General features: G+C 42.7%; 2 protein-coding genes across 2 annotated transcripts in view; one reads left to right on the top strand and one right to left on the bottom strand.

The window, feature by feature from the left end:
* The window catches only part of FANCM (FA complementation group M), a 257,273-nt gene that overhangs the window by 127,885 nt on the left and 102,351 nt on the right, over positions 1–27,037 (bottom strand). The window lies entirely within an intron of this gene.
* Positions 15,321–27,037, top strand: part of LOC137533023 (heme-binding protein 1-like) — a 56,830-nt gene continuing 45,113 nt past the window's right edge. The window contains exons 1-2 of the mRNA XM_068254155.1: positions 15,321–15,571; positions 15,808–16,045. Coding sequence (XP_068110256.1) covers positions 15,814–16,045 — 232 coding nt within the window. The 5' untranslated portion in view covers positions 15,321–15,571; positions 15,808–15,813. The remainder of the gene's footprint in view (positions 15,572–15,807; positions 16,046–27,037) is intronic.

Genomic DNA, 27,037 nt, shown 5'->3' with positions numbered 1-27,037 from the left:
CAGCAGCCAACTAACGTGTTCTGTGTCTTTAAACAAGGAAGGAGGATCGATGGAGCTAGATGCGATTCTTATCGGAGACGGCCCCAACTGGCAGCCTCAGCCAAGAACAGCCTACTGCTAGTAAAGTGCGAGGCAAAAAACAAAACACAAATTCATATTCCCTTATAGCCCAGCCTTGCCCATCCTGACAGCACTGTTACACCCTGCCTGACAGATTCCATCCTTTCTGCTCTTTCCAACCACGACTAATATAAGCGGAGAAGTCAGAAATTATTTTTAAAATGAGCTTGTGGCTAATATTGCGCATGCAAGCTTTTACTCTTGTGATGGCCAAGACACGAGGTATGCCAAAGGATGGTACGTACAGTCATGACAAGCACTATATGTTCTAGGCAATCAAGGTTAATAAAGAAACATTCAGAGTACTTTTGTCCCTACAAAGCTTGATTGTGTGACTTTCTCATGTCTCAAGGCTAAAAGGACATTAAAACATAGGGAAACCTATTCTCAATAAAATTACCTTTTGTTTTTTTCTTTTGCTCAAGCTCAAAACATGTAAACTTTCCTCCAGTTGGTCTCAATTTAGTCATGCCCTACATACCTAAACATCACAGTTTAATTATTGCACAGTATTGTCTCACCATGTTGGCTACCTTCAAAATGTGTTGGCACCCTTTTATGGGGGCTGCCATCTTGAAAATTCTGAAAGCTACCTTCCTGTAGCGCTTAAGCCTCTATGCAAGAACAGGAGGGCTGAGGGCTTGTTCCCACTAGGGGCATTTTTGACATTTTTTAAGCGCTGGCGATTTTCAAAATCGCCCTGAAAGCGCTTGTGCAATGATTCTCTATGAGAAAGTTCACATCTGAGAGGTTCATTTCCGATCCGCTCAGAAAAGAGGTGCATGAGTCATTTTTGTGGCAATTCCACCTCAATGGAAGGGATAGGAAAATGCAAAACGCTTACCAAATCGCTTTGTGCATACATTGTATTTATTCTTTTCCGGATCAAAGAGTTCACTTCCTGACTGACGCCCAGAAATGAAAAAACACAATCACTCTGCAAAAGCACTTTAAAAAGCGCATAAAAAAAACGCCCAACGCACAGAAATGTAAAAAAAAAAAAAAAAAAACATGGCCAAGCGAACGGAATGCAATGGGAACAAGGAACGGAATGCAATGGGAACAAGGAACGGAATGCAATGGGAACAAGGAACGGAATGCAATGGGAACAAGGATTCAAGGATGATCTCCGTCTCTAAACTTCACTGAGCACAGAGTAGTTTTCTTATGGCGTACATGTAATTAAGGTGTCAGGAAATTTGGGAGCAGAGTAAAGCCCAAAAATGGCTCACCCTGCTCCTGCAAACACTGACTAAATCATTTATAGATAATTATTGTAAAAATGAAACACTTTATTACATTATTTTCACTGGAGTTCCTCTTTACCTTCTGATCCCTGCTGTTTGTCTGTCCCACCCTTTTACACTGTCTGACCTGCCCGTTATCAACTGCCATCTACTGGCTAGATTATAGAAGTAACTGGCTTGTTGCATTCTTAGGGCTGGTTCAAACGGATGGCAAACTTGCCCTTCATAACGGATTCTCGTTAAAGGATTTAAAGTTGATTCATCTCATTTACAGAAGGGCCTCGAAAGTCCTCCTGTATTGTTATTTTTGGTCACTACCTCAGGACGTGCATGCCATGCCTGCTGCCTTCCTTGGATGTGTGGTAGCCGTTCCTGCTCCTTTGCCCACAGCGTGCCTGCTGCCTTCCTTGGATGTGTGGTGGTGGTAGCCGTTTCTTAGGCTCCCACTCCAGACCGGAATCGAACCAGGATTCCCCGGCCATTACCCGTGGTCACCATGGTACTGAGAAAGTACCATCGAAAGTTTCACACAGTTGAATGAATGGTAGACTTGCCCTCCATAACACATTCTTGGCAAATGCTTTCGATTTGGTTCGTCTTGAGCTGGGTCTGACCACAGATGCCTGGTCTGCAAAGCACGGTCAGGGCAGGTACATTACTTATACAGCAAATGGGTCCTTACTTGGATGTGTGGTGGTGGTGGTGGTAGCCGGTTCTCAGGCTCCCACTCTGGACCGGAATCGAACCCTGATTCCCCGGCCATTACCCGTGGTCACAATGGCAGACTTGCCCTCCATAACAGATTCTCGTTACAGGTACTGAACAGCCAGCAGTAGTTTAAAAAAAGATAGATGTAAGCTTAACAATGGTAGTGAAAGAACCATCGAAAGTTGATAAGGCAGTCAGACATTATCTGATATCACTGAGGAAGAGCAATCTCGTCACGGTGTTCACCAGTCCAGCACGGCCGTCACAACACAAACAGCTGTTTGCGGTGCGTTACACAGTGAGTTTGATGTGTCAGTGTGAAGCAGTACTCTAATTACACTCCCTGATTGAATGCTAAATTGCAGGCCTAAAGTGCTTTAAAACATCTTGCATGTGTATACATCAAAGTGATTTCTGCCCTTAAAACGCTGCTTTGCGTCAAATTCAGATTTTTCCCAGGAACTTCTGCGTGTATCCCACTCCTCCATGCAAAAGTTCAGATGTTAGACCCCTTGAAACATCTTTTCCATCACTCTTGTGGCCAGCATAAGTGTTTCTATTTTTCAAAGTTCGCCTCCCCATTGAAGTCTATTGCGGTTCGTGAAAGTTTGCGCGAAACAAAACTTTTGCGGAAGTTCGTGAACCGAAAATCGGAGGTTCGGCCATCTCTATTGGCAGGTGATGCCAGTGGAAGGAGATGCTGCTTGCTTTTTTGACAGTTGGAAACCGCTGTAAACAGCTATTATTTCCCACAATGCAATGAGGTTCACAGACAGGAAACGGTCAGGACCACGGTACTGACATTACACTGTGGGAGGGGTTTCACCACAATATTAGCCATACAGAGACCCCTGATGATCAATTTGTGAAAAGGAAAAGATTTTTTTTATAGGGAAGCGGGTATCAGCTACTGATTGGAATGAAGTTCAATTCTTGGTTACGGTTTCTCTTTAAATGACTGCAACAAACCATGCTTTCTATTCCAAGCCTTTGCTTTAAATACACAAATGAGCATTAAGGCCCCGTTTACACTTAATTAGTTGGTACGCGTTTTTTTTTTCCTTCGTCATAGCAGTGCATTGTAAAAAAGATTTCAGTTAAAACGCGTTACGTGTGAAAGGTGCCATAGGAAAACATGGGACTTATGGTGTGTACACACTTGAAAGATTAATGAAATATATTAGACCAATTTTACCCCCTTCCATGTAGCATGAGAGCCATACTCTACACAGTCTATTCTGTTCCTGCAAAATGCATTCATAGTCTATGATATCTGCAGATCATCATACACACCTTGTTTAACAGACAGTCATCTGCAGATCAGATCCACAAGGATGGATCTTCAGATCTGCATCATAGACTATGAATGCATTTTGCAGGAACAGATCTTTTGACTGTTTACAGCATCTTTGTGCACAGCATCTTGCAAAGATTTTATCTGATGGGGAGTTCAGCTCCATAGAATAGACTGTGCAGAGCAAGCTCTCATACTACATGGAATGGGGTAAGATTGGCCTGTGATCTTGCCTTTTCCAAAGACTTATCTCAAGTGTGTATGCAGCATTACTTTGAAAATCAGTTGAACTTTCAGAGCAACTGATTAAGTGTAAACGGGGCCTAAGCAAGCTGTATTTCTGAAAGGGATACTGTAGGGGTGTCGGGGGAAAATGAGCTGAACTTACCCGGGGCTTCTAATGGTCCCCCGCAGACATCCTGTGTTGGCGCAGCCACTCCCCAATGCTCCGGCCCCGCCTCTGGTTCACTTCTGGAATTTCTGACTTTAAAGTCAGAAAACCACTGCGCCTGCGTTGCCGTGTCCTCGCTCCCGCTAATGTCACCAGGAGTGTACTGCGCAGACCCAGACCATACTGGGCCTGCGCTGTGTGCTCTTGATGACATCAGCGGGATCAAGGACACGGCAACGCAGGCGCAGTGGTTTTCTGACTTTACAGTCAGAAATTCCAGAAGTGAACCGGAGGCGGGGCCGGAGCATCGGTGAGCGGCTGCACGGGCACAGGATGTCTGCGGGGGACCATTAGAAGCCCCGGGTAAGTTCAGCTCATTTTCCCCCGACCCCCCTACAGTATCCCTTTAAGCATAATGATAAATGTATTGGCTTGTTGTTATTCCATAATATGACTTAATACACATATGCACATGGGGCATAGCAATAGGGGGGGTGCAGAGGTTGCAACCACATCAGGGCCCTTGGGCCAGAGGGGCCCCTGTAGGGCCCTCCCTGAACTTCAATATTAGCTCACTGTTGGTACCGTGCTCATAATAATCACTTCTATAGATACTTTGAATAGTGGTAATCATTACCAAACTGCACCCCATCCCCTTCTTGCACCACTGACAGCGTAGTTGGCATTGGCAGATTTTGGTGCGCCGCATCAATTGCTATGTATAGAGTGCTTGGGGGGTCCCAATGTAAAACTTGCATCGGGGCCCACAGCTCCTAAGCTACGTCACTGCTGTGTACAGCACAACAAATTTCAAAAACAACTTCTAGTACAGAACGTTTTACTGGATATTTTAGATTTATATAGCTATGTCATATTTGTAGTAAATAAGTGTATTGCTTCCCACTACGGTCTAAGACTTAACAGGAACTTTCAGTAATGCAGGAAGATAAACAAATACAGTTGTGTTCAAAATTATTCTACCCCCACTGAAATTGAGTGTTTTGGTCAGTTTGACATTGATTTTGATCATTTCAGTCATCTTGTTTACAATTAAATCAAAGAGGCACTTGTAAGTCAGACAAATTATAACCTAACTTTTATAATGAAATACCGTATTTTTCGGACTATAAGATCCTCCTGACCATAAGACACACCTAGGTTTTGAGGCCAAAAACCAGGGGAAAAAAAAATATATATGCTACACCTGGTGCCTCTATGGTACAGGGGCTGCCCCACTAAGCCTCCTGCTGCCCCATTCACCTTTTGTGCTGCCTCACTTAGCCTCCTGCTACCCCACTAAGCCTTCTGCTGCCCCACTACCCTCCTACTGCCCCATAAGCCTCCTGCTGCCCCATAAGCCTCCTGCTGCCCCATTAACCTTTTGTGCTGCCCCACCTAGCCTCCTACTGCCCCATTAAGCCTCCCGCTGCCCCATAAGCCTCCTACTTTCCCATTAGCCGTTTCTATTGCCCCAGTAGCCTCCTGCTGCACCACTAACCATTTCTACTGCCCCACTAGCCTCCTGCTGCCCTAGTAAGTCTCCTGCTGCCCCACTAGCCTCCTGCTGCCACTAAACCTCAGCAGTGTGATCTACCAGTATGTAAAAAGGGGGGGGGGTGCCTGGTGGAGGCAGAGAGATCTAGAGAGAGAGAAATGTGCTTCGGGGTGGTGTCCCAGATTTTAGATATAGTAAATAGACAGAGTTAACCTCACTGCTCTCACGAGCAGCTACCGCCGCTCCCCGCTAAGCACCCAGCAGCTGCTCTGTGAACTCACCTAGCCCCGGCAGGAAACTCTCACCTGATCTGGTCGCTCCTTAGACTCCAGTCCCCTCCGGATTGCCTCCTCACTGGCAACTGCGGCTGCTTGCAATCCACGCTGAATTCCACCGCGGTCGTGCCATTTATTCATAGCAGCCGCGGCTTCGCTGATCCCCGGAAGCACAGCAGGCTTTAGGATGCAAAGTAGCAATCAGGCGGGGGGCACTGCCCCAGAAAGCCAATCCCAGCCGCTCACTGCTCCCATTTTAATAGGACCCGTGGTCTTGCCGGCGGGACCACGGCTTTCATTGGGGCCAATCACTGCTCTCCCTGCTAGGAGTGCAGCGATTGGCCCCTATGACGAGGAGCTTCATATGCAGGCGCAATACGAAGTTTTCTCATACTGCGCCTGCGCAGTAAGCTCCTGGAGAAACGAGCGGGAGCGAGGACGCGTGCAGGCACAGTTGCATTTATCTAGTTAGATGGTGACCGGCGGCGAGGGAACAGAGTATTCTTCAGTGACGGCGAGGGACAGGTTATCTGCAGTGGAACGGTAGGAGCCCCAGGTAAGTGACAGTTTTTGGTTTTTAAAATAGCCCACAGAACCCCTTTAAGCCTTTGATAAAAAAAAAAAAATGGTGAAGAATGGAAGATGCTGCAGTAGTACAGATGGAAAATTATTGCACCACTCCAGCAAAAACAAGCGAGCAGTTAAAATCTGACAGAACCGGATGGTTCTCGACTAATCCATCTATCCATGGGGGATTCTCAGGGGTTTCTTTGTATGTATGGCTGATATTGTGGTGAAACCCCTCCCACAAGAAACAATAAAAGTACGTACTCTTGGCAGTTTCCTTTCTGTGAAACTTGCTGCATTGTGGGAAATAGATGTTTACAGCTGTTTCCAACTGCCAAAAAAGCATACAGCAGCTACATCACCTGCCAACAGTAAAAAATGTCACCATGTAATAAATGTCAGAATGTAAATCAGGGATTTAAAAGATTTTACAATGGGCAAACACTGACTAAATAATTTATACATAATTATTGTAAAAATGAAGCACTTTTTTTATTACATTATTTTCACTGGAGTTCCTCTTTAAGGTGGCCACACACCATACAATTTTTTTAAATATTTGTTTAATTCAAGAATTGCAATCAATTTTTCTGACTGATTGTAACAATTCAAAAATCTGACCAAATATGTACCACGCACCTATGTTCATTTTTTCCCCAATCATGAATAAAATAATTGAAAGCTCAGAAAAAATTGATTAGAGCTGTACATCAAGTCATTGACAATCCATTACACACACACCATACAATTCTTGATAAAGTTGGTCTAAAATTTCAAACGTGTCCAATCTCGCAAAAAAATTGGAATTTCTATTGGATTTATCGATCGAAAACAAAGAAAAGCTCAATTTTTCGGGACAACCGATCGAAATTATCGAATTGGTGAAAATTTGGGTCCTTCAATTGTATGGTGTATGGCCACCTTTAGAGACTTATCAACTGCTGTTCAGGAAATGCTTTTAAAAACAGATGGACTAGTCCAAAACCTGCCATTTTTTGTCAGATTTCAACTGCTTACTTTTTTCGCCATAGTGAACCACTTCCCCACCACAGGTTATTTCCCCTTAGAAACCAGAGCAATTTTCCCATTTCATTTCCCAATAAAATGACACCAAAATTATCTATACATTGTTTTTTCTTGCCACAAATTAGGCTTTCTTTGGTGGTTCTTTTTTGCTAAGAATTATTTTAGTTTAGCTGCATTTTAAAGAGAGTAATAAGAATTACAAAAAATCATTTCTCAGTTTTCAGCCATTATATTATTTAAAATAAAACGTGCTGCTGTAGATAAAACCCACACATTTTATTTGCCCATTTGTCCCAGTTATTACACCATTTAAATTGTGTCCCTAGTACAATGTATGGCAATATTTTATCTGGAAATAAAGGTTTAATCTTTCAGTTTAGTGATTTTGAACACTACATCACAAATTAAAAGTTTTTATTAGCAAAATTAAATAGTAATATACCCTTATGACATACATATTAAAAAGTCTATAAGGTAACTATTTATGTTTTTTGTTTTTACAAGTGTTTGGTAACTTTGGTAGGGGGTGTAGGTGGTTAAAATTGTATAAAAATTTATGCATTTGGATAAATAAAAGTGTCTGTGGGTGCATTTTTACTTCTGGCCACAAGATGGTGCTACACTTAATTGCCGAGTTCACTGTTTACTTTTAGTTGTGTTAATTAAATCAATTGTATGGTGTGTATGCACTCCCTCAGGACTCATAAGGGGCTACCTGATGAGTCCTGAGCGACAGAATGCGTAAAGCCGAGCTGAGGACGAAGTGTGCAGAACACTGGTAGCCACCCGGGAACTTTGATTTTACATGCGCATTTAATTTTATTGAATGTGAGTGCACTTTTATAACTTTTTTTATATCTAATAAACAGAGTTACATTATGTAAGGATGTGTTTGAGCATAGTGATTGAGAACGGTTTCCTGGGAGAAGACAGAGGAGAGACATCTGATGTGAATGCTCTATTGCTGGTCTGTGGTCGATCAGCCAGTTTATCTGGATCTGTAAGGACAAGAAGCTAAGGTCGTGTGGAGATCGGTGGATGTTTTTCTGAGATCTGTGAGCTGTTCTGGTGAGCAGTTCATTTGTATATTGGTAATTGGGATCACGGAATGGAAATAGAAACACAGTACCTGGCACTAAATGCAGCAGGGCAGGCACACCGGAGATGGGAATCGGAGCGTGCACATCCAGAAAACAGTTGAAATCCAATGTAGTAGAAAGCAAAGGAGGAGGCACCGCTTCTTTAAAATCCCTTTATTCCGGTGGGAGAAATAGCAGGTACATAGCAGTGGGGGTATCAGATGCCTGACAGCTGTTTCGCTGGTTTAAACCAGCTTCTTCAGAGGCAGATTGTACAATCTGCCTCTGAAGAAGCTGGTTTAAACCAGCGAAACAGCTGTCAGGCATCTGATACCCCCACTGCTATGTACCTGCTATTTCTCCCACCGGAATAAAGGGATTTTAAAGAAGCGGTGCCTCCTCCTTTGCTTTCTACTACATTGTAATTGGGATCACAAGTGATGAATAGCAGTGCATATGCACGGTGTTATAAGGAAAGGTAACGACTGAAGTCACTAATACTACACCATAAGCGATTCTTTTTTGGATTTTCCAAGGATCTGTCAGGACAAGGAGTTGAAATCGTGAGGAGATTGGTGGATGCTTTAAAGAAAACCTGTACTGAAAATTAAAAGTCAAAATAAGCATACACAAGTCATATTTCCCTCCCATGTAATCTACTCCTCAATCTCTTTCTCCTCTCCTGTGTCCTGTTTGTTCACTGTGATCAATGGAATTCTCCGTCCTCCATTTTGAAAATGGCCATTACCCCATAACAGCTTTCTGCTCAGCACACAGTTAAACTGTAACACCGCCCACTTGAGCCATAGGGAAACATGGACACATCAGTTCTCTTCTCAGCTGTAACTGACAGCAACTGATATATAACTGACAGCAACTGATATATTTCAGTTCTGACAAAATGTTGTCAGAACTGGAAGGGATCATTGTCAGAAGAAAATGGTGAGCTTCCGAGAGGAACTGATGGCAAGGTAACTGTGTAATGCTTATTTGAAGTTACCTCATGTGTTTATTTTAAATAATTTTACTCAGTACAGGTTCTCTTTAAGTGCTGATTGCTGGTCTGTTATTGATCAGCCTTGAGATCTGGTGAGCGATTACTTCACATGTTAATAGTGGATCAAATCTAAGTCGTTCTGTGTGAAGGAGGACTTTTAAAAATTATTGGAACTTAGTCTGTCACTTCATTATGTGGGAGCACCTACACACCATACAATTTATGGTGGATCCGAGATGAAAAACTAACTAAAACAAGTAACTTGTCTATATATCTTATCTAAAGTTTAGATGGTTTACACAGCAAAGCTAGTTGTAAACAGTTTTAATAGAATATGATTATTTATTCCTGAGATACAATGACAGCAGCCATGTTTGTAAACATTACACAGAGGCAGGCTTATCTGTATCTTGAGCCATCAGCCTAATCCCCTCTCCTCCTCCCCTCTGCCTCTGAAATCAATGGCTAGTAACACCTCCCCCTCCTCCTGCCCAGACTGAGCTCCCATGAGCCCTTGCTACTGTCAAGGCTCTCTGAAACCCTGTGGGCGTGGCTTTTTTAGTTTATAGGGAATTAAGGTGGCCATACACTGGTCGATTTGCCATCAGATTCGACCAACAGACAGATCCCTATCTGATCGAATCTGATCAGAGAGGGATCGTATGGCCACCTTTACAGCAAACAGATTGTGAACCGATTTCAGCCTGAAACCGTTCACAATCTGTTGTGGTGGTGCTGCTGCCCCCGCCCGCATACATTACCTGCTCCGCCGGCGCGACTCCAGTCTCCCGGTCACCGCTGCTCTGTCTGCGCTCTGGTCTCCAGGTCCGGCATGCCTCATTTCTTCTAGCCCGGCAGGAAGTTTAAACAGTAGAGGGCGCTCTACTGTTTAAACTTCCTGCCGGGCAAGAAGAAGTGAGGCATGCTGGACCTGGAGACCAGAGCGCAGACAGAGCAGCGGTGACCGGGAGACTGGAGTCGCGCCGGCGGAGCAGGTAATGTATGCAGGCTCTATTGCGTCGGTCGTCGGGCACTCGAACGCCGCTAGCGATGCGCTCTTTACCCGCGGGCGATCGACGGTTATTTTCCGCACGGCGCGATCGATGGGATCGGACGAAATGGATCGAAATTCGGCGTGTAGCGTGAACGATTGGCAGCAGATTCGATCCCAGTGATCGAATCTGCTGTCGAAACGGGCGCAAATCGGGCCAGTGTATGGCCAGCTTTAGAGTATTAAAACAAAAACAAAAACGTATTTGGCTTGAGGAATAAACAATAGGAAAGGAACACAATTATGCAATGTGTAAAAGTTCACCTCGGATCCACTTTAAAGAGAATCTGCATTGTTAAAATTGCACAAAAGTAAACATACCAGTGCGTTAGGGGACATCTATTACCCTCTGACACAATTTTCCCGCTCCTCGCCGCGTTAAAAGTGGTTAAAAACAGTTTTAAAAAGTTTGTTTATAAACAAACAAAATGGCCACCAAAACAGGAAGTAGGTTGATGTACAGTATGTCCACACATAGAAAATACATCCATACACAAGCAGGCTGTATACACCCTTCCTTTTGAATATCAAGAGATCATTTGTGTGTTTCTTTCCCCCTGCATCTCTCATGCACTAAAGTTTCAGGCTGCTCTTTTCTTCCTGCAAACAGCTTTGCCCTTGTCTGTAATTCTTCAGTATGTGAAAGCCCAGCCAGCTCAGAGGACGATTTATCCAGCTTGTAAAAGATAAGAGAGAAGAGAGAAGCTGCTCTAATCCTAAATAACACACAGGCAGTGTGCATAGAGGGGCCTGGAAGGGGGAGTTCATAGCAGAACCACAACACTGAAGAACTTGGCAGCCTTCCAGACACAGGCCGACAAGTCTGACAGGGGAAAGATACATTGATTTATTACAGAGACAGTGATAGTATAAAGTGCTGCAGTAAGCCAGAACACATTAGAATAGCTTTTTGAACTTGTAGGATGATAAAAAACAGGATGCAATTTTTGTTACGGAGTCTCTTTAAGATTTTTACTGTCCATGAAGTGACTATTGAGGACCGGCGAATATCCACAAAAAGAACAGATACTGGACATCTCACTGGAACCTGCAGAGTTTATCACCTCTATCCTAGACAAAAGTAAACTTTCAGTGAAGTGGTTGCCAAAATGTATGAACCAGAAGAAGGAACGAAGAAGGAACGAGTTGAAGCATCCATTTTGGTCCATTTTGAAGCTGCATAGGACTTTTTGGCTAGGTTAGTGACAGAATGTAACCAGGCTTCACATCTATGATACTGAAACAAAGGAATGGCACACCCCAGTGGGTCCCCATTCCACACTCAGAGAAAGTCAATCTGTTTTCTGGGACAAAGACAGTATACTATTGGTGTAATATCTTCCTCAGGGCTCTAGCATCACAGTACAGTATAAGGCTTGCTTCCTGGACAAGTTGAAGGAGGCAATTAAAACGAAACACTGTGAAAAGCTGACCAAAGGGATGCTTTTTTTTTTTTTTTTTTTTCAGGACAATGTACCTGTGCACACATCCAATGCTGTGGCTGCCAAACAGGGTTTTAAGGTCATTTCTAATATCAATGCTGTTGAGAGCTGGTTTGAGGTGCAACCGAAGGTATTTAATTTGAATGGTCTAGAAAAGCTGCAAATGCGCTGTGTCAAGTGCATCAGTCTTGGGGGGTGGTTCTCTTGGAAAAAAAAAATAGTATTTCATTACTCTGCCGCTCTTCTTTCTGGGAAAAAAATCTGCAATTTATCAGCACTCCCTTTTATAAAAGCGTGTTTATATTTGGAAGGAAAACTGCCGGTAGAAAGAGATGGATTTAACATAATTGTTAATGAGGGAATGACAGATGAATTGAAAGGCAATGGTGTCCTGCGCCTGGGTTGGAGAAGAAAATTAAAACAAAATCTGGTAATTTTGATAAAATTTGATCTAATGCAATCATTTTACCAAACGGGAAAGCTAGACATTTTTAAATCACACTGAGCCAGATTGTTACTTATAAAATAATTTAACAAATACTTAAGATTCTTTGCAAACAAGGTATAATAGTTTAACGCTAACGGGAATCATAAAAAAACCCAAAAAAAATACTTACCCAAGGAGAGGGAAGGCTCTGGGTCCTATAGCCTTCCCGTTCCTCTCAAGGTCCCCTCCATTAAGCGATGGCTCCCCCATTTGAGTCCTCTGCCGCGGGATGCTTCGGAAGTGTTCGGGAGCCTGAGTGCTCCTGAAGACGGGTGGCACTGTACTGCGCACATGCTTGTGCAGTATGGAGCGACCCGTCTTCGGGAACACTCGGGCTCCCGAAGACTCCTTCGGCGGCAGAGAGAGCAGTATTTGACCAACTGGTCAAATACTGTTACCGGGGAACCAGCACTGGCACGCGGGGACCGAGAGAGAACCGGGAAGGCTCTATAGGACCCAGATCCTTCCCTCTCCTTGGGTACGTATCTGGTTGGTTGTTTTTTTTTCTTGGGGGGGGGGGGGGTTCCCATTAACTTTAAGACATGGCACAGTGGCAGAGTGGAAAGCTTGCTCACCTTGCAGCGAGCCTAGTTTTGAACATTTAAGTATAGCGTCTGTATGTTCTCCCCGTGTCTGCATGGGTTTCCTACCACACACTACAAACCTGCAGATAAGTTAATTGGCTTCCCCCAAAAACTTGCAATAGTCTCGTCCACATGTTTGAAAGTACTCAGCTGAGAAGTCTGGTCAGTGCCATCTTGCACATAAATATAGTATGTGTACAGGAGTCCCTCGAGGTGTACCAAGGTTGCATAGTGGTTTGGCATGCCACATTTTTAAATGACAATCAGCAGCTAAGTCCATGTTTTTCCTCCTTACCCCACCCATGCAAGCTGCTGTGTCACTCCTGGCGCCATCGCACCTCCTCTCTTCCCTTCTTCTAGATGGACATAGGACTATGGTAGGGATCAAATTGTGAACCCCTCTGAGGCACAATTAGTCACAATCAGTGGCGTAGCAATAGGGAGTGCAGAGGTTGCGATCGCACCGGGGCCCATGGACCAGAGGAGCCCTCCTTCAGCCACTGTATTAGCTCTTCATTGGGGTTATTTTAGTACTTTTCACCTTTATATGTGCTTTGAACTGTGGTAATCATTAAAGTGTTCCTCCTTAGCTATGCTACTGGTCACAAGACTACTTTGTAAAAGTGCTGCAGTAGATGTCACCTCTATATAAATAAAAAAAAGGAAGAAGATTGCTGTGTGTATACGCAGTTGTGTTTTATCTCTTGCTACTCCCGCATGCAGACATTATAATGCAGTCAGACAGGCAGGCATGACGCAGCAGCACTCCAGGCACTGCAGGATAACTTGGCTAAGGAAACGCACACCCTCTACTCAGTCAAGCCTGCATGTTCAGTGACACAGATCAGGAAGGAGTCAGGGATGTCTCTAGAGCTGGCTTTTCTCAGAAAATCATAAATCATCACGTAAAACCCAATCAGGCAAACTATTCTTCTTTTTCCACATGCGATTGCTTCCCAACATCAGCTGTGCGGGCATCTGATTATTATCTAATAAACCACTGATCAGATTCAGAAATGATCATCTTATTTACATGTCAAAATTTTGCAAGTCTTGCTGCGCCACCCCAGGGTATTAAAGTGGACCTGACCTCTTGCACGGGACAGAGTTTAAACTGAGAAATGCACCCTGTATGTATTTAGAGAGTTTAGACTGTAAAACTCAGCCCCTCATCTTTGTCTATTCACAAGTTGTAATTTGATCTCTCCCCTGTTTCAGCTGACTGCCATGGCAGAGAAGCTCATTTGAAAGCACAGGAGGTTAACAATATGTCTGCTTCAATGAAAGCAGGAAGTAGACACAGCAGATTTATGCAGGATTTGTATCAGCTACAAACAATGTTTTTATTTAAAGCTTATTATGCTGTTGCTTATATTTTAGAGCAGAGAGGAAGTTCTGAGTTCAGGTCTGCTTTAAAGCCAAAGTATCCACCGCAAGACTGAAAACTGCCGATAAACAAAGTTTCCACAATCTTTATACTAAAGATCTCTAGCGATGGGATGTGGGCAACAGTAACAGACCGCAAGAAGATTACTGACGATTGGATAATTAGATGAAGAAGGATGCAGGGAGAACTTCCATAGACTTCAGCAAAAAAAAAAAAAAAAAAAAGTTAGTTAAGGCTTGGTGCAAACATAACATAGCATGAAAGACTGCGTTTCACTTTATGTTGTGTGCATGCAGTTTTTGTGCGTTTTTGCCGTTCGCTTTTTTTTTACCACAGATGCGTTTTACAAGCGTTTTGCGTGCATTTTAATGTTTTTGCAGTTCGCATATACAAAACGCACACATGTTTTTCATGCTTTTTTCTTTTACGCAAATCACTAGGAAGACCACAGAAAGCGGAAATTTTCCCCAAAAACACGTAGGAAAACGTATAAAAAACGCATGTGAAGCACATACCATTGATTTTCATTGTGCGCGATTTTGTTGCGTTTTTGAAGATTACCCCACGGCCCATAACTTCCATTAGCGGCAAAAGCGCAGTGTTTTCCGCGACGCTAGCGTTTCTGCAATGTGTGCACCTAGCCTTAAAGATCCACACACACAGGTGTGGAAGGATTTGATCAGATGTGAACCATCATGACGGTCTTTCAAAATGCACGAGCATCGTCACACATCGGCCGTCTGTAATCCTCGTTTAGCGATTTTCCTTTGAAAGACAGTTGCACGAGGTCAGTTGGAGTGACCGTTCCTGTGTCATTTTAACAGATGAAATCTTGCAGTGGATATGGACCTTAAGACTGTAGCAGTGACACGATTGGAGAGGCAATAAGCAGAAAACATACATGTAACCGAAGAAGATGACATATGGAAAGAATACAGGGTGGGGTAGCAGAGATATCAGGTGACAGGACATTGTTAAATTGTGCATTAAGGGTTTCAAACCTAAAGTCCTCATAAATTAGAAAAAACTAACTGATTATGAAAAACAGACCGTGCCAGGACAGATAAACCTTGAGTGGACTAGCACAAGAGGAGTTAAAAGTGCAGTTGACAGCCTACTCCTCCCCCCACCTGACAGAGCATGTGTGTATGTGTGTGAATGTGTGTATGTGTCTCTCTCCTCCCTTAAGGGCTTCCTGCCCGCCTTCTCTAAGCTCAGCTTTTAAAAGCAGCTACAGATACAGAAGAGGAACAGCAACACGCAAGGCTGTGGAAGTCTGATTCACTTCCAGTGTCAGGGCTAAAGACTGGAGCTGTAGCAAGCTAGTGGCCAGAGTAGCTTCAGGACGCTTATTGACCAAACTGCACAAAACTTTCCCCTGTTCGCTACTGGTTCAGCTGCTCTGCAGTGCTGCATTCTGGGTAAGCTAAACAGCTTCAGGCATAATAGTGGAGTTTGGAACCAAACTTTGAAGCACCTTGGCTATCTTCTCTGAAAATATATTAACGGCTTACACCTGTGAGCACAGCTGTGCACGTTCTGTATAAGTTTAGATAGAATGTCCTAAGTCTCAGAAGAGAAAGGTTGTAGACTGGAGGTCAGTGCTTGGTCCTAGGTGTAGATCAGCAGCTAACCAAGATATTCTATCTACCTGCAGAGCACCATGCAGCGTGAAGGATGCAGGATGAGTGGAGGGGTCCAGGAACCTGCTTCCACTGGAATGATCACTTTAGATGATCTGGACAACATGACTGACGAACCAGGATCAGACTCCGCTTATAACAGTAATGGAAGTGTGGAGGAAGAAGCGGAGCCCATGGAAGATGGGGATCAAGACAGGCTGCTGAACTATTGGCAAACTGTAGCCAGAGGACACCAGGTCGAGGTGCCAAATGGTAAGGACCATGGGGTAGTGTTAAAATAGTCTTATTTACATTTGAAAGCACACTTGTGCATTGGTGCAGACACAGCGCAGCATATATCCATAGGTGTTATGTGATCTCTATCAACACAGTAACGCAGTGGGCAGCACGGTGGCTTGGTGGTTAGCACTCTCGCCTTGCAGTGCTGGGTCCACAGTTTGAATCCCAGGCAGGGCACTATCTGCAAGGAGTTTGTATGTTCTCCCTTGTATGTGTGGGTTTCCTCTGACACTCCGGTTTCCTCCCACATTCCAAAAACATACAGATAACTGAACTGGCTTCCCCATAAAATTGGCCGTAGACTACAATACATATACGACATATATATAGACATAGGACTATGGTAGGTATTCGATTGTGAGCCCATCTGAGGGACAGTTAAGTGATGAGGCAATATTGTGCATGATTCACAAAGCTTTTTCACCTGTTTAACTTTTTTCACATAATATATGTTACATTTTTAAGCTCCCAAAGAGCAAAAAAATATATAATTTAGATAAGAAAAGTAATACTGAAATGAAGTTAATCAGGAACAACTTACTTTGAGTGATTATTTTGCTTGTAAATGTATTAGGAGAAAAATAAGTAATTTATAAGAATTTTTGTAAATTGACTCTAATATACGATGCAGGAGAAGTCAGCACTAAATAAATACTAAATAACCTACTTTTTATTAGTATCGATTACCAGAAAATTCTACTAATATTGCTCATCTTCACTGACCCAGGAAGAAAAAGAATCCTATCAATTGCTGCACAGTCAGCTGATGGCTAGTTAATTAACAGGCAGCCGCAGGCTTTCATTTAATACATTTCTACTCTTAGGGGACCAATTTCATCATTATTAATGTATAATTTTTCTGTTCATCACCATTTCTAACTAACCTCCTTGCTGAAGCACCTGTCATGTAGCAAATGTACAAAGCAGTAACCATACCACTGCGTAAACATACATATAAAATTCAAGCACAAATCCAAATAGCAAATCATCATTTTAATACACAATATTACTATTTTATCCTTTATTTATATAACCTATTAACAAATGTCATGCAATACGTTAGAAAGGGTAGTAATTCAATATCTGAGATTATCACAAAAATCTCTTACAGGAGGGGTAGAAAGGAGTCTGTCCCAATAGGCTGGCAATCTAAAGGTGCACATAAACGATACAATCTTACCACTTTATGTAAATGAAGGACTATTTTAATTTGAAGCAAAAATAAACTTATGAGATAATGAATTGTATATGCTGTGCAGATAACAAGTAGAACATTAGTAAAGAAACAAGTCATGTTAAGTTGCAAAAGAGCTTCTCTGAGCTATATGACCAATTTGGTAATCTCAGTCCTGTTTTATAAATGGCTTAAACAGCCAAGAAACAGAGAGAGAGACAGCTGAAAGAGGAACTTTAACCAAAGATTGAACTTCATCCCAATCAGTAGCTGATACACCCTTTTCCATGAGAAATCCTTACCTTTTCTTAACCACTTAAGTATCAGTGGTCTCTGCCCTCTTAAGGACCAGAGACCACTGGTACAGAAACGGCGGAATCCCGACGGATAACGACGAATCGCCGCACATACCTGCCTCAATCGCCATCACAGCCGCACGTCGGGATCCTGGGCCACCCACTCTGCTGTCTCTATGATGGCAGAGTTCCTGTGAGCCTGTCAGGGGCCGCTTTTATTGGCTCCTGACCCTGTCTTTCACTGTAAGCCAATGGAAGATTCTTACATTGAAAGACAGGGCCAGGAGCCAATGAAATCGGCTCCTGACCGGCTCACAAGGTTCTGCCGTCAGAGACAGGCAGAAAAAGTGAGCTGCAGCGAGAGACGTCGGAATTAAGCGGCGAGATCGGCGGGAGTGATGGAAACGGCGGATGCGCGCAGCGGCAGCTGATTGAAATCTATGCACTGCCAGCCAGGTAACCCCCAAAACAAGGCATGGATTTCAATCAGCTTGGTCCTTAAAGAGACTCTGTAACAATTTTTTCAGCCTTAGTTCTTCTATCCTATGAGTTCCTATGCCTGTTCTAATGTTCTGGGGCTTACTGCAGCTCTTCCTAATTACACTGTCTCTGTAATAAATCAATGTATCTTTCCTCTGTCCTGTTTGTCGGGCTAAGGCTTTGATTGTGTGGAATGTGCAGGGCTGCTTGTGATTGGTAGAAGCGATACACACCCTCTGCAGGCCCCCTGCATACTCACACACTATAGCTGAGCCTATTAGAAGCTGGTTAGTTTGTTTGTAAACATTGCCTAAAACTGTTAATTACAAGCCAGGATTGCAGCAGAGAGTGGCAGAAACAGCACAGAGGGGCACAGGAGAAAATAAGGAATAGAATGGTATGCTTTTTAGTGTAAGAATATTAGAGTACAGATTCTCTTTAAGTAGTTCAACCGATCATCAGGGGGCTCTGTATGGCTCATATTGTGGTGAAACCCCTCCCACAGTGTGATGTCAGGACCATGGTACTGACATCACACCGTAGAAGCCTTGTTGCACTGTGGGAAATAACAGCTGTTTCCAAATGCCAGAAAAGAAGCATCTCCTTCCACAGTCACCAACTGCCAGCAGTAAAGATGTCGCCATGTGATAAATGTCAGAAAGTAAATCAGCGAGAGGAAAGATTTTACAATAGGCAAACACTGACTAAATCATTTATAAACAATTACTGTAAAAACTAAGGACTTTTTCCATTACGTTATTTGCAATGCAGTTCCTCATTAAGATACATTTTTACTGCAGGAAAATTCAATGGGTCATTAGCTCTGCTCTGTTTTACAGCATAAACTTCAGAATGCAGTTTCTAGACTGCAAATATGACAGATTGATACATTGTTATAAATAAAGCTATATAAAGTGAAAATAAAAATATGAGATTCTTTTCTTTGATACTAATGTTCTATTAATTAACCTTACTACACATACAATTCATTATAAAGTTTATTTATCCTTCAGTGTCACTTTAAGTATATTCACACAGTTACCTTTTTAGCGGTAAATCCGAGTCAGGCTCGGGCCAGAAATCTGCAGCTCAGAGCGGTAACCCCGAGCTGGATCAATGGGAGGTGTGTAATGTGCAGGGCTGCTGTAGATCTAGCAGTATGATTTTTAGGGTCTAAAAGCTTGTGAAAAAATTGCACAGCTTTTAGACACTAAAATCTGGAAGTATTCATACTGCCAGGGAGGTTAAGTACATTAAGCCATGAGCCGATAGACCACTTGACATAAGAAGAAGTGGCAATCATTTTAGTTGGGTTTGCCATTTCACAGATGAAGGTGAAAATGCTCATAATCCAGTGTTTGTTTTTTGTTAAGACTATTTCAACTCTTTGGGCCATATTATTTATAAACTACTGTAGTGTATAGATGTTCTTATCAGCTGTTCTTGTGAAGGAAATTGAATAGATTTTTTTTTTACCAATAACTAGATAGTGTGTTACTTGACAGGTACTGGCTATTGTTTTGAGATGAAAAACGGATGTTGCTCGAAAATCTATACAAGCACACAGAGAAGAAAATATAAAGCAAAAAGACCTTAGTAAGATTAGTTTTAGTCCCTCTCAGGATGCTGGGATCTGGAGGGAACATGAAAAGATCATTTGGTGGTGCCAGGCACAATGGGAACCCAGCTACAAGTACTGTACTGAGAAATTCATCACAGATGTACAAAAAAAGAAAAAGTGTATACTTAAATGTTCAGTCATAAGCACCTAACTTCCCAGATTTAACTCGGGCAACGAGCAATGTTGCTATAACTAACAAAGCCACAGTTACAAGTGGGCTAGGATGAATTTTTGAATCCGGCTCATACCATTAAATAACCAATAAATGGTATCGTCCTAATTCAATATTGCCTGCTTTAACTGATGGTTTACATGGTACACTACTGTACTTCTACTACTAAGATGTGCAATATATTCAGGGCTGTGGAATTGGTGAATATTTGGGTACCTGAAGCCAGAGTTGGCGTCGGTGGTTTCATAAACTGAGGAGTCAGAGTTGGATTATTTTTGTACCAACTCCACAGCCCTGGTAAGTATTAGGGCCCGTTTCCACTAGTGCGGAAATCGGGCCAAATCCAGAGAGTCCCCGCAGGCAAATTGCGAGGGGAAAGTCTGCCATAGGGGATAATGCGGCAGCCGTCCGAATCACTTGCATAGCGATTTGGACGACATTGCAGCATTTATTGGCACGAGTGGCTGCGTACTACCACAACAAGAAGTGCCGCTGTGCGTCTCGAAGGATGCGTGGCGGCTAGTGGATACAGGCCCTTAGACTAAGGAGTTGGAGCAATTTTAAGTACATGGAGTTGGAGGCTTCATAAACAAAGGAGTTGGATGATTCTGTACCGACTCCACAGCCCTGGATACACCATTATGTTATTTATAAAGCAAAGACCTCTTACACAGTGCTTTTAGCCATATAGCCTTGATTCAGATTACTATTCACAGTGAGGCCTTTTGCACACTACATGTGATTCTGATTTTTTTTTTATACGATCCAATTTTTATTCCGATTAAACAATGTAGCAGCATGTTTTTTAATCAGAATCAAAAATTGGATAATATCAGTGTTCTCCCCAGAATTTTTTTTTCTGCCGGGTGGCATGAATAAGTAGCCGGGTGGGGCGAGATGAGGGAAATGCAGGGCCGGTGCTTCTCTGCACACCTCTGCTTACAGAGAAGGAGGTGAGTCGATGAAAGCCAGGTGCTCACCAAAACTAGCCGGGTGGTGCACCTGGCTACAGGAGCCTGGGAAGAACACTGCATATTTAATAAAAATAAAAAAAAACATCTGAATCGCATGTAGTGTGCAAGAGGCCTCAATCTTGTCACCAACTGTCCCTCAGAGAAGCTCACATTTTGATCCAAAAGTCCTAGCCCAAAGTCCAAGCCACAATCTAATGCAATTTTGGGTAGAGCCAATTAACTTACCAATATGTTTTTATGTTTGTATTTAGGCGGAACAAAAAAAGTCCACGCATTAAAGCAAATTTGTGTGGAGAAAACATTTTAAAGTTACATACTTACCCAAGTAGTGAGGAGTTTCTGAATACTCCACAGGCTTCTCAGATCCTCCACAAGCACACTGCTGCTGGCTGGAATCCTCTTAACCCCAAAGGCTATTTTATCCTTACTGCCAAGAGCCATTTTTCCCCGTCAGCACTCCTCCCATTCATTTGGCCATAACTTTATCACTATTTATCACACCTAAATGATCTATATCTTGTTTATTCGCCACAAATTAGGCTTTTTGGGGGTGATACTTGTTTTCAGTAATGACTTTATTTTCTATGTATTTAATATGGAAATTCAAGGGCAAAAAATAAAAAAAGCAAAATACACAATTTCTCCAATTCCATCCCCTATAATTTCAAAATAAACAATGCGACTATAGATATATAGTGGGTTAATAAGGTATTAATAGCTATTAAACGTATTTATTGTATTTTTTTTCTTAGTTTAATTTTACTTTTCGGCCAGTAGAACTACAAACTATCCTGGGTTACCAGGAAGTGTTCAATCTTCTTTTTTTTTTTACTTTCCGCTTTACTTTCCTTATGAATGAACATGGCTCTTGATTGGGGTCATGCTCATTCATTCCAGGCATTTTGAGTGGCTCAGGGAACACTCATTCCCCTTCACCAATCACCAACAGGAAAATTCTGCCTTGAACAAGCAGCCGGAATGTGCGCACACACCGCTGATTGACAGGATGCACCAGTACCTCCTGTTAGCAAGACCAGTGCTCAAACTGGATGCATAAAAAAATCCAATTTGAGTTGACGAGTTAATATCTGTGGCGGCCAAGAAAGGATAATTGATAAGTCCAAAGATTTGTGTTAAATTGACCTTCCGGGTTGAATTTTTACAGCAAGAAAGTGCTTCTAGGCGGAGTCTATTGTTCACCAAGGTGAACAATATTAGAATCTGCTAGTTTAGAAGTTATCCGCTTCTTGGATTTTCACTACGACTAAAGCCTTCAAATGTTGTTTAAAGATGCAGCATGCAAGATCTTTAAATAACAGTGACCCTCCTTAAGCCTCATACATATGTTTCAGGCATGTTGCCTGGAAGGACTCTCTCGGGAGGGATTTCAGGGCAAAGGCTGTGCAGGCACACCACTAGCCTGTAGGCCAGCGATTTGTTCAGCTGCTATGCCCAGGGCAAGAAGGCCGTAAGAGTGGCACACAAGTTGCAACAAGCAGCGGGCGGTGTTAGAGGGGAGCATAATGCTTTCGGCCAGTCCTCGGCCAAGTCGATCAGCCAGAGTGATTACTGGTCCAGGTGTCAGAGGCTGCTGTACAAATACTAGATTCTTGCCAATATAGGCAGCCTCAGACGAGTTTCATCAAGCATGTGTACACACCTTTACCCTGCCCACTGGAAGCCACACCATCGTGCCATCACCCCCCCCCCTCCCCCACCTGTATATGTTGTCTATCAGCAGCAGAGTGGCGTGTCTATGTAAAGCTTGCACCCTAGTAATCGAGTTCCAATTCCCTGTGGGTGACAGATTGAGTACAATTCCATTGGTGGTCACCCAAATCAATCCTTAATTTTCCTGTGCAAACACACTGTTCATGGCATTCCACTTTAAAGGCCCATATGAGGGGCCCAATCATTCCTATCTGCCCATTATCCTGAATCGCCCCTCCCCCCAAAAAAAATGCAAGACATTTTCAGATCATCATATACAGATGGAACAGCCAATTGTGGAAATCTGTTACCATTTAGTAACATCTTGTAACCTGATTTTTGGGGTTTTTGTGACTTTAGCTTTACACAAGAATGACCAAGTACTGTTTCAGTGGTCAATAGTCTGCAATTTTAGTGCGCACAATCTGCTTAATAATAACATATTCAAAGAACTACCAGCCTGCTATGAGCAAGTCTGTACTGCAATGTCTGTCCCCCACAGGCCTGCCCTGAAATGTTCTGTATACACAGGCATACTCTGCATTATTCTTCTGCATGTCTAGGCACCATAGATTGTCTCTGCTTGGACAGGGCTGACAGTGACACCAATCAAATGTGAATACTCATAAGACTGGTAACTAGGGATTTACACCCTGTAGTCAGCCCCTTGCATGCTGTGCACATGACCACAGGTAATCACCTGAGCCATGAAAGATTACAGTCACAATTCTTTACGTACACACAGTGAAGGGGGAGATAGAAATGGACGCCGGCTGTCACATCACTCCTATGGTGAGTGCGCAGATGAGATTTAGGATATATAACAGAATGTCAGGGCCGGTTTAGTGATGCTTCTCTGATTCACAGGAAATTGCTATGGTGATGGACACATATACACAAAAGCAAGTAGGGCAGAAATGCAAAGTCTCCAGGCGTAGCATGCTCATGGTGACATGGGTTCTGATGCACTGACCAGCAGTAATATTGCTGTGTGGAGAAAGCACATGGCAATATTAACTGCAGTAATGCAAGCAGTCTACCACACGTTGCGCTAATAGCGCGACCCATGCTGCTCGGGTAATGCAAGTGTTGCTACAGAAATGCATATTACGGTAACTGAGTGATGCGTTTTGGTGGGACTGCAGTGATTCTTGGATGAAAGCATTTGCATACCCATTTGCATGCAAGTGTGCAAAGGGTTACATGACTTTGCTGCATGCCTGCCTGATGCAGTTCAAACCACTCACCTGGATCAGATCAGATCAGATCGCAGTCAGGATTGCAGAGAATTTTATGAATTAGGAGCTGTCTGCTTGCATTATTTATTTACTAGACAAAAGCCCACCTTCATTCGCACACGCCAGCCCCCCTTTGCCCATCCTCTGCTGTCCCAAGTCAGAGTGTGTGCCGCGCATGCGCGCTAGGCCAAACCCACTGACACAGGGACAAAGGAGTTTTATTATATAGGATCTTTTAAGTAGCCAGTGTAGCTGGAAGTAAAACAATCACACTACTGCCGATCTTTCAGCATTCAGCAAACCCCACTATGTTGCAATGTGAACCAAGTGAGATGCAGTCTTTTACCACATAACAGGAGATGGTTGTTATGCATCCCATCCAGGTTTGCCTGACCATTTTGTATATCCTCACTAGGGGATCACAGGAAATGCTTCAGTTGAAGGACCACTCCAATGAAAAAGTAATCAGTTAAAATCTGAAAGAACCAACAGGTTTTGGACTAGTCCATCGTCTCATGGAGGATTTTCAGGGTTTTCTTTGTTTTCAAAGGCATTTTCTGAATGGCAGTTGCAAAATGGTGTACAAGTGAGTAGGGAGGCTGGCTGGTATTGTACTATTTTGGCAGTTAAACTTCCGGTCAGGAAATGCTTTTTGAAAACAAAGAAAACCCTGAGAAGCCCCCATAAGGAGACTGACTAGCCCAAAACCTGTCGCTTCTGTAAGATTTTAACTGCTTACTTTTTTCGCTGGAATGGTCCATTAATCAGTCACAGAATAAGGATGCATGAGCCTTTTCCATGCATTATAGCCCAGGCACAGCTCTACATGGTCGTCACAAGTGTAAGCTGCCGCCGTAAGAGGATTGCTGGGAATAGCAGAAAACCTTTCAGTCCTGCATTAAAGGGGAACTTCAGCCTAAACAAACACACTGTCATCAAGTTACATTAGTTATGTTAATTAGAATAGATAGGTATTATAATCTCTTACCCACCTTGTTTTAAAAGAACAGGCAAATGTTTGTGATTCATGGGGGCTGCCATCTTTGTCATGGGGGCAGCCATCTTTTTGGTTGAAAGGAGGTGACAAGGAGCAGGAGACACAGTTCCAACTGTCCTGTGTCCTGATTACCCCTCCCAGCTGCACACGCTAGGCTTCAAATGTCAAATTCAAAATGTAAAAAAAAAAAATTGCACCAAAACAGCAGAACGAGAACAACAACATCATAAATCCCATCATGCTTTGCACAGCATCAGGGGAAAAAAGCCCGGGCAGTTTTCTTCTGTGCAGCTAAAAATGAGGCTTGTATAAGAGAAACAAAGTTCTGATGCTGCGAAACTGTTAAAGAAACACAAAGCCTTTTCAGTGCTGCTGAGTCGAATTTTAGTCCGGAGGTTCACTTTAAGGGAATAGTGGCACTGATTCTGTATGAACAAATGGCATACAATGGTGGCAGTCATTATAAAATCAGAGGGCACTTAGCTGATTTCACTGCATATACATCTCAGGTGTGAAGTAGACATTAAGGAAACATGTGAATTTAAAAATAGCATATATGGCCTATTTAAAGTACTGGTTACTCACATATTTGAGCTTGCCTAAGGATAAAAATACTTTAAAGGGGCACGGCAAAAAATTGTACAATGTAAAATATGTGCAAACATAGACAAATAAGAAGTATGTTTCTTCCAGAGTAAAATGAGCCATAAATGACTTTTCTTCTATGTTGCTGTCACTTCCAGTAGGTAGAAGAAATCTGAAAGACAGATTTTGGACTAATCCATCTCTTCATGGGGCATTCTAAGTAAGAATTTTATTCTTTATAAAGATATTCCCTAAAAAGGATTTAAAAAATGATGCTGGCCAGCTTCCCTGCTCGCTACACAGTTTTTCGGCAGTTGGATGGAGCAACTGCCATTTACTAAGTGCTTTTGAAAATAAATAAATCCTTGAGAATCCCCCGTGAAGAGATTGACTAGTCCAAAACCTGTCGCTTCTGTCAGATTTCTACTACCAACTGTGACAGCAACATAGGAGAAACGTAATTTATGGCTTATTTTACTCTGGAAAATAAATGTACTTCTTATTTGTATGTTTGCACATATTCTAAATTTTACAATTTTTCACCATAGTGCCCCTTTAAGAAAGATGAAGTGAAGCATAATGTGTTTTAAACTCGGCCCAACACCATATCATGGCAAAGGGTGGAGGTGTATAGGAACTGCAAGTTACTCCTACCGTCCTGGTAAAGCACTGTGAAGACACACTGCTCATGACCAAACAGCTATTCTGTTCTATGGAGAGGTGGAGGGAACTCCTACAGAAACAACTGCGGTCAGGGGCAGATATCCATCCTGACAGATATTCAGAAAGTTTAATTCCATCCAAGGAAAATCTTAAGTGCGTAACATGTGTGTCATCTGAGTCTGATTAATCCTTCACAATATGCTGATATAAAAATGAACTTAGTGAAAAGAGCTGTGATGAACAGCAGCATAACCTTAAAGCAGGATTGTCACCATAAAAATTTCAACAGCAACTGGTCTGAGTGTATTAAGTGATAAAGATGCTAATCCTGCCTTCAAAACTTATAAAACTTTTTTGCTGCTATGGTTTGGCGTTATCACATACCTTAGAAGCACTGGCCTTTTAATTGCCATTGCCATCGGGTGGCAAAACAGTTGCATGCCATGGGGGGTCTTTTTATCTATAATATATTTTTCCACTTCCCTTTAATTCCCCCTCCTTCTAATGACATAAGACAGTGCACTTTCTAGTGCAGACCTCACTGGGAGTGTCTGAAGACGAGACAAGAGGAGGAGAAGAAGGGGAAAAAAAATGTGAGGGAGGAAATGTCAGGGTTAGCTTCATTCAAAGGTAACCAAGATGGAAACTGTCTAGAATCGGATTCTCTGCTTTTCCTTTATAAAATTCACAGGAATCATTACGTGGATAGCACAATACATCTGTTATGTAAGTAGAAGTAGTATTTATCTACTTATATATGTGTTTTTTATTTCTAGGTTAGCATGGGTGTCACTTGTCCTTTAACAATAAAGCGATGCATTATTTTCTTTTCCATTCCCTTGCACTTCTCCTGTCACAGGAGTGCAACTGCCACTGTACACCTAGCGGTAGCCATTTGTATCTACCAAACTGACCACTGCTTGGGTTCTCACGTCTGTACCAAGACTTAGGATCCAGCTTGCAAGTACAGGCTATGCCCCCATTAGATAGTTCTCTCCTTGTACTTAGAATGCTGATAGCGCCAAACTACTTCCGAGCACCCGTTTTCAGACACA

The sequence above is a fragment of the Hyperolius riggenbachi genome, chromosome 9, assembly GCF_040937935.1.
Source record: "Hyperolius riggenbachi isolate aHypRig1 chromosome 9, aHypRig1.pri, whole genome shotgun sequence".
Taxonomy (NCBI): domain Eukaryota; kingdom Metazoa; phylum Chordata; class Amphibia; order Anura; family Hyperoliidae; genus Hyperolius; species Hyperolius riggenbachi.
This window is presented reverse-complemented; position numbering and strand designations above follow the sequence as displayed.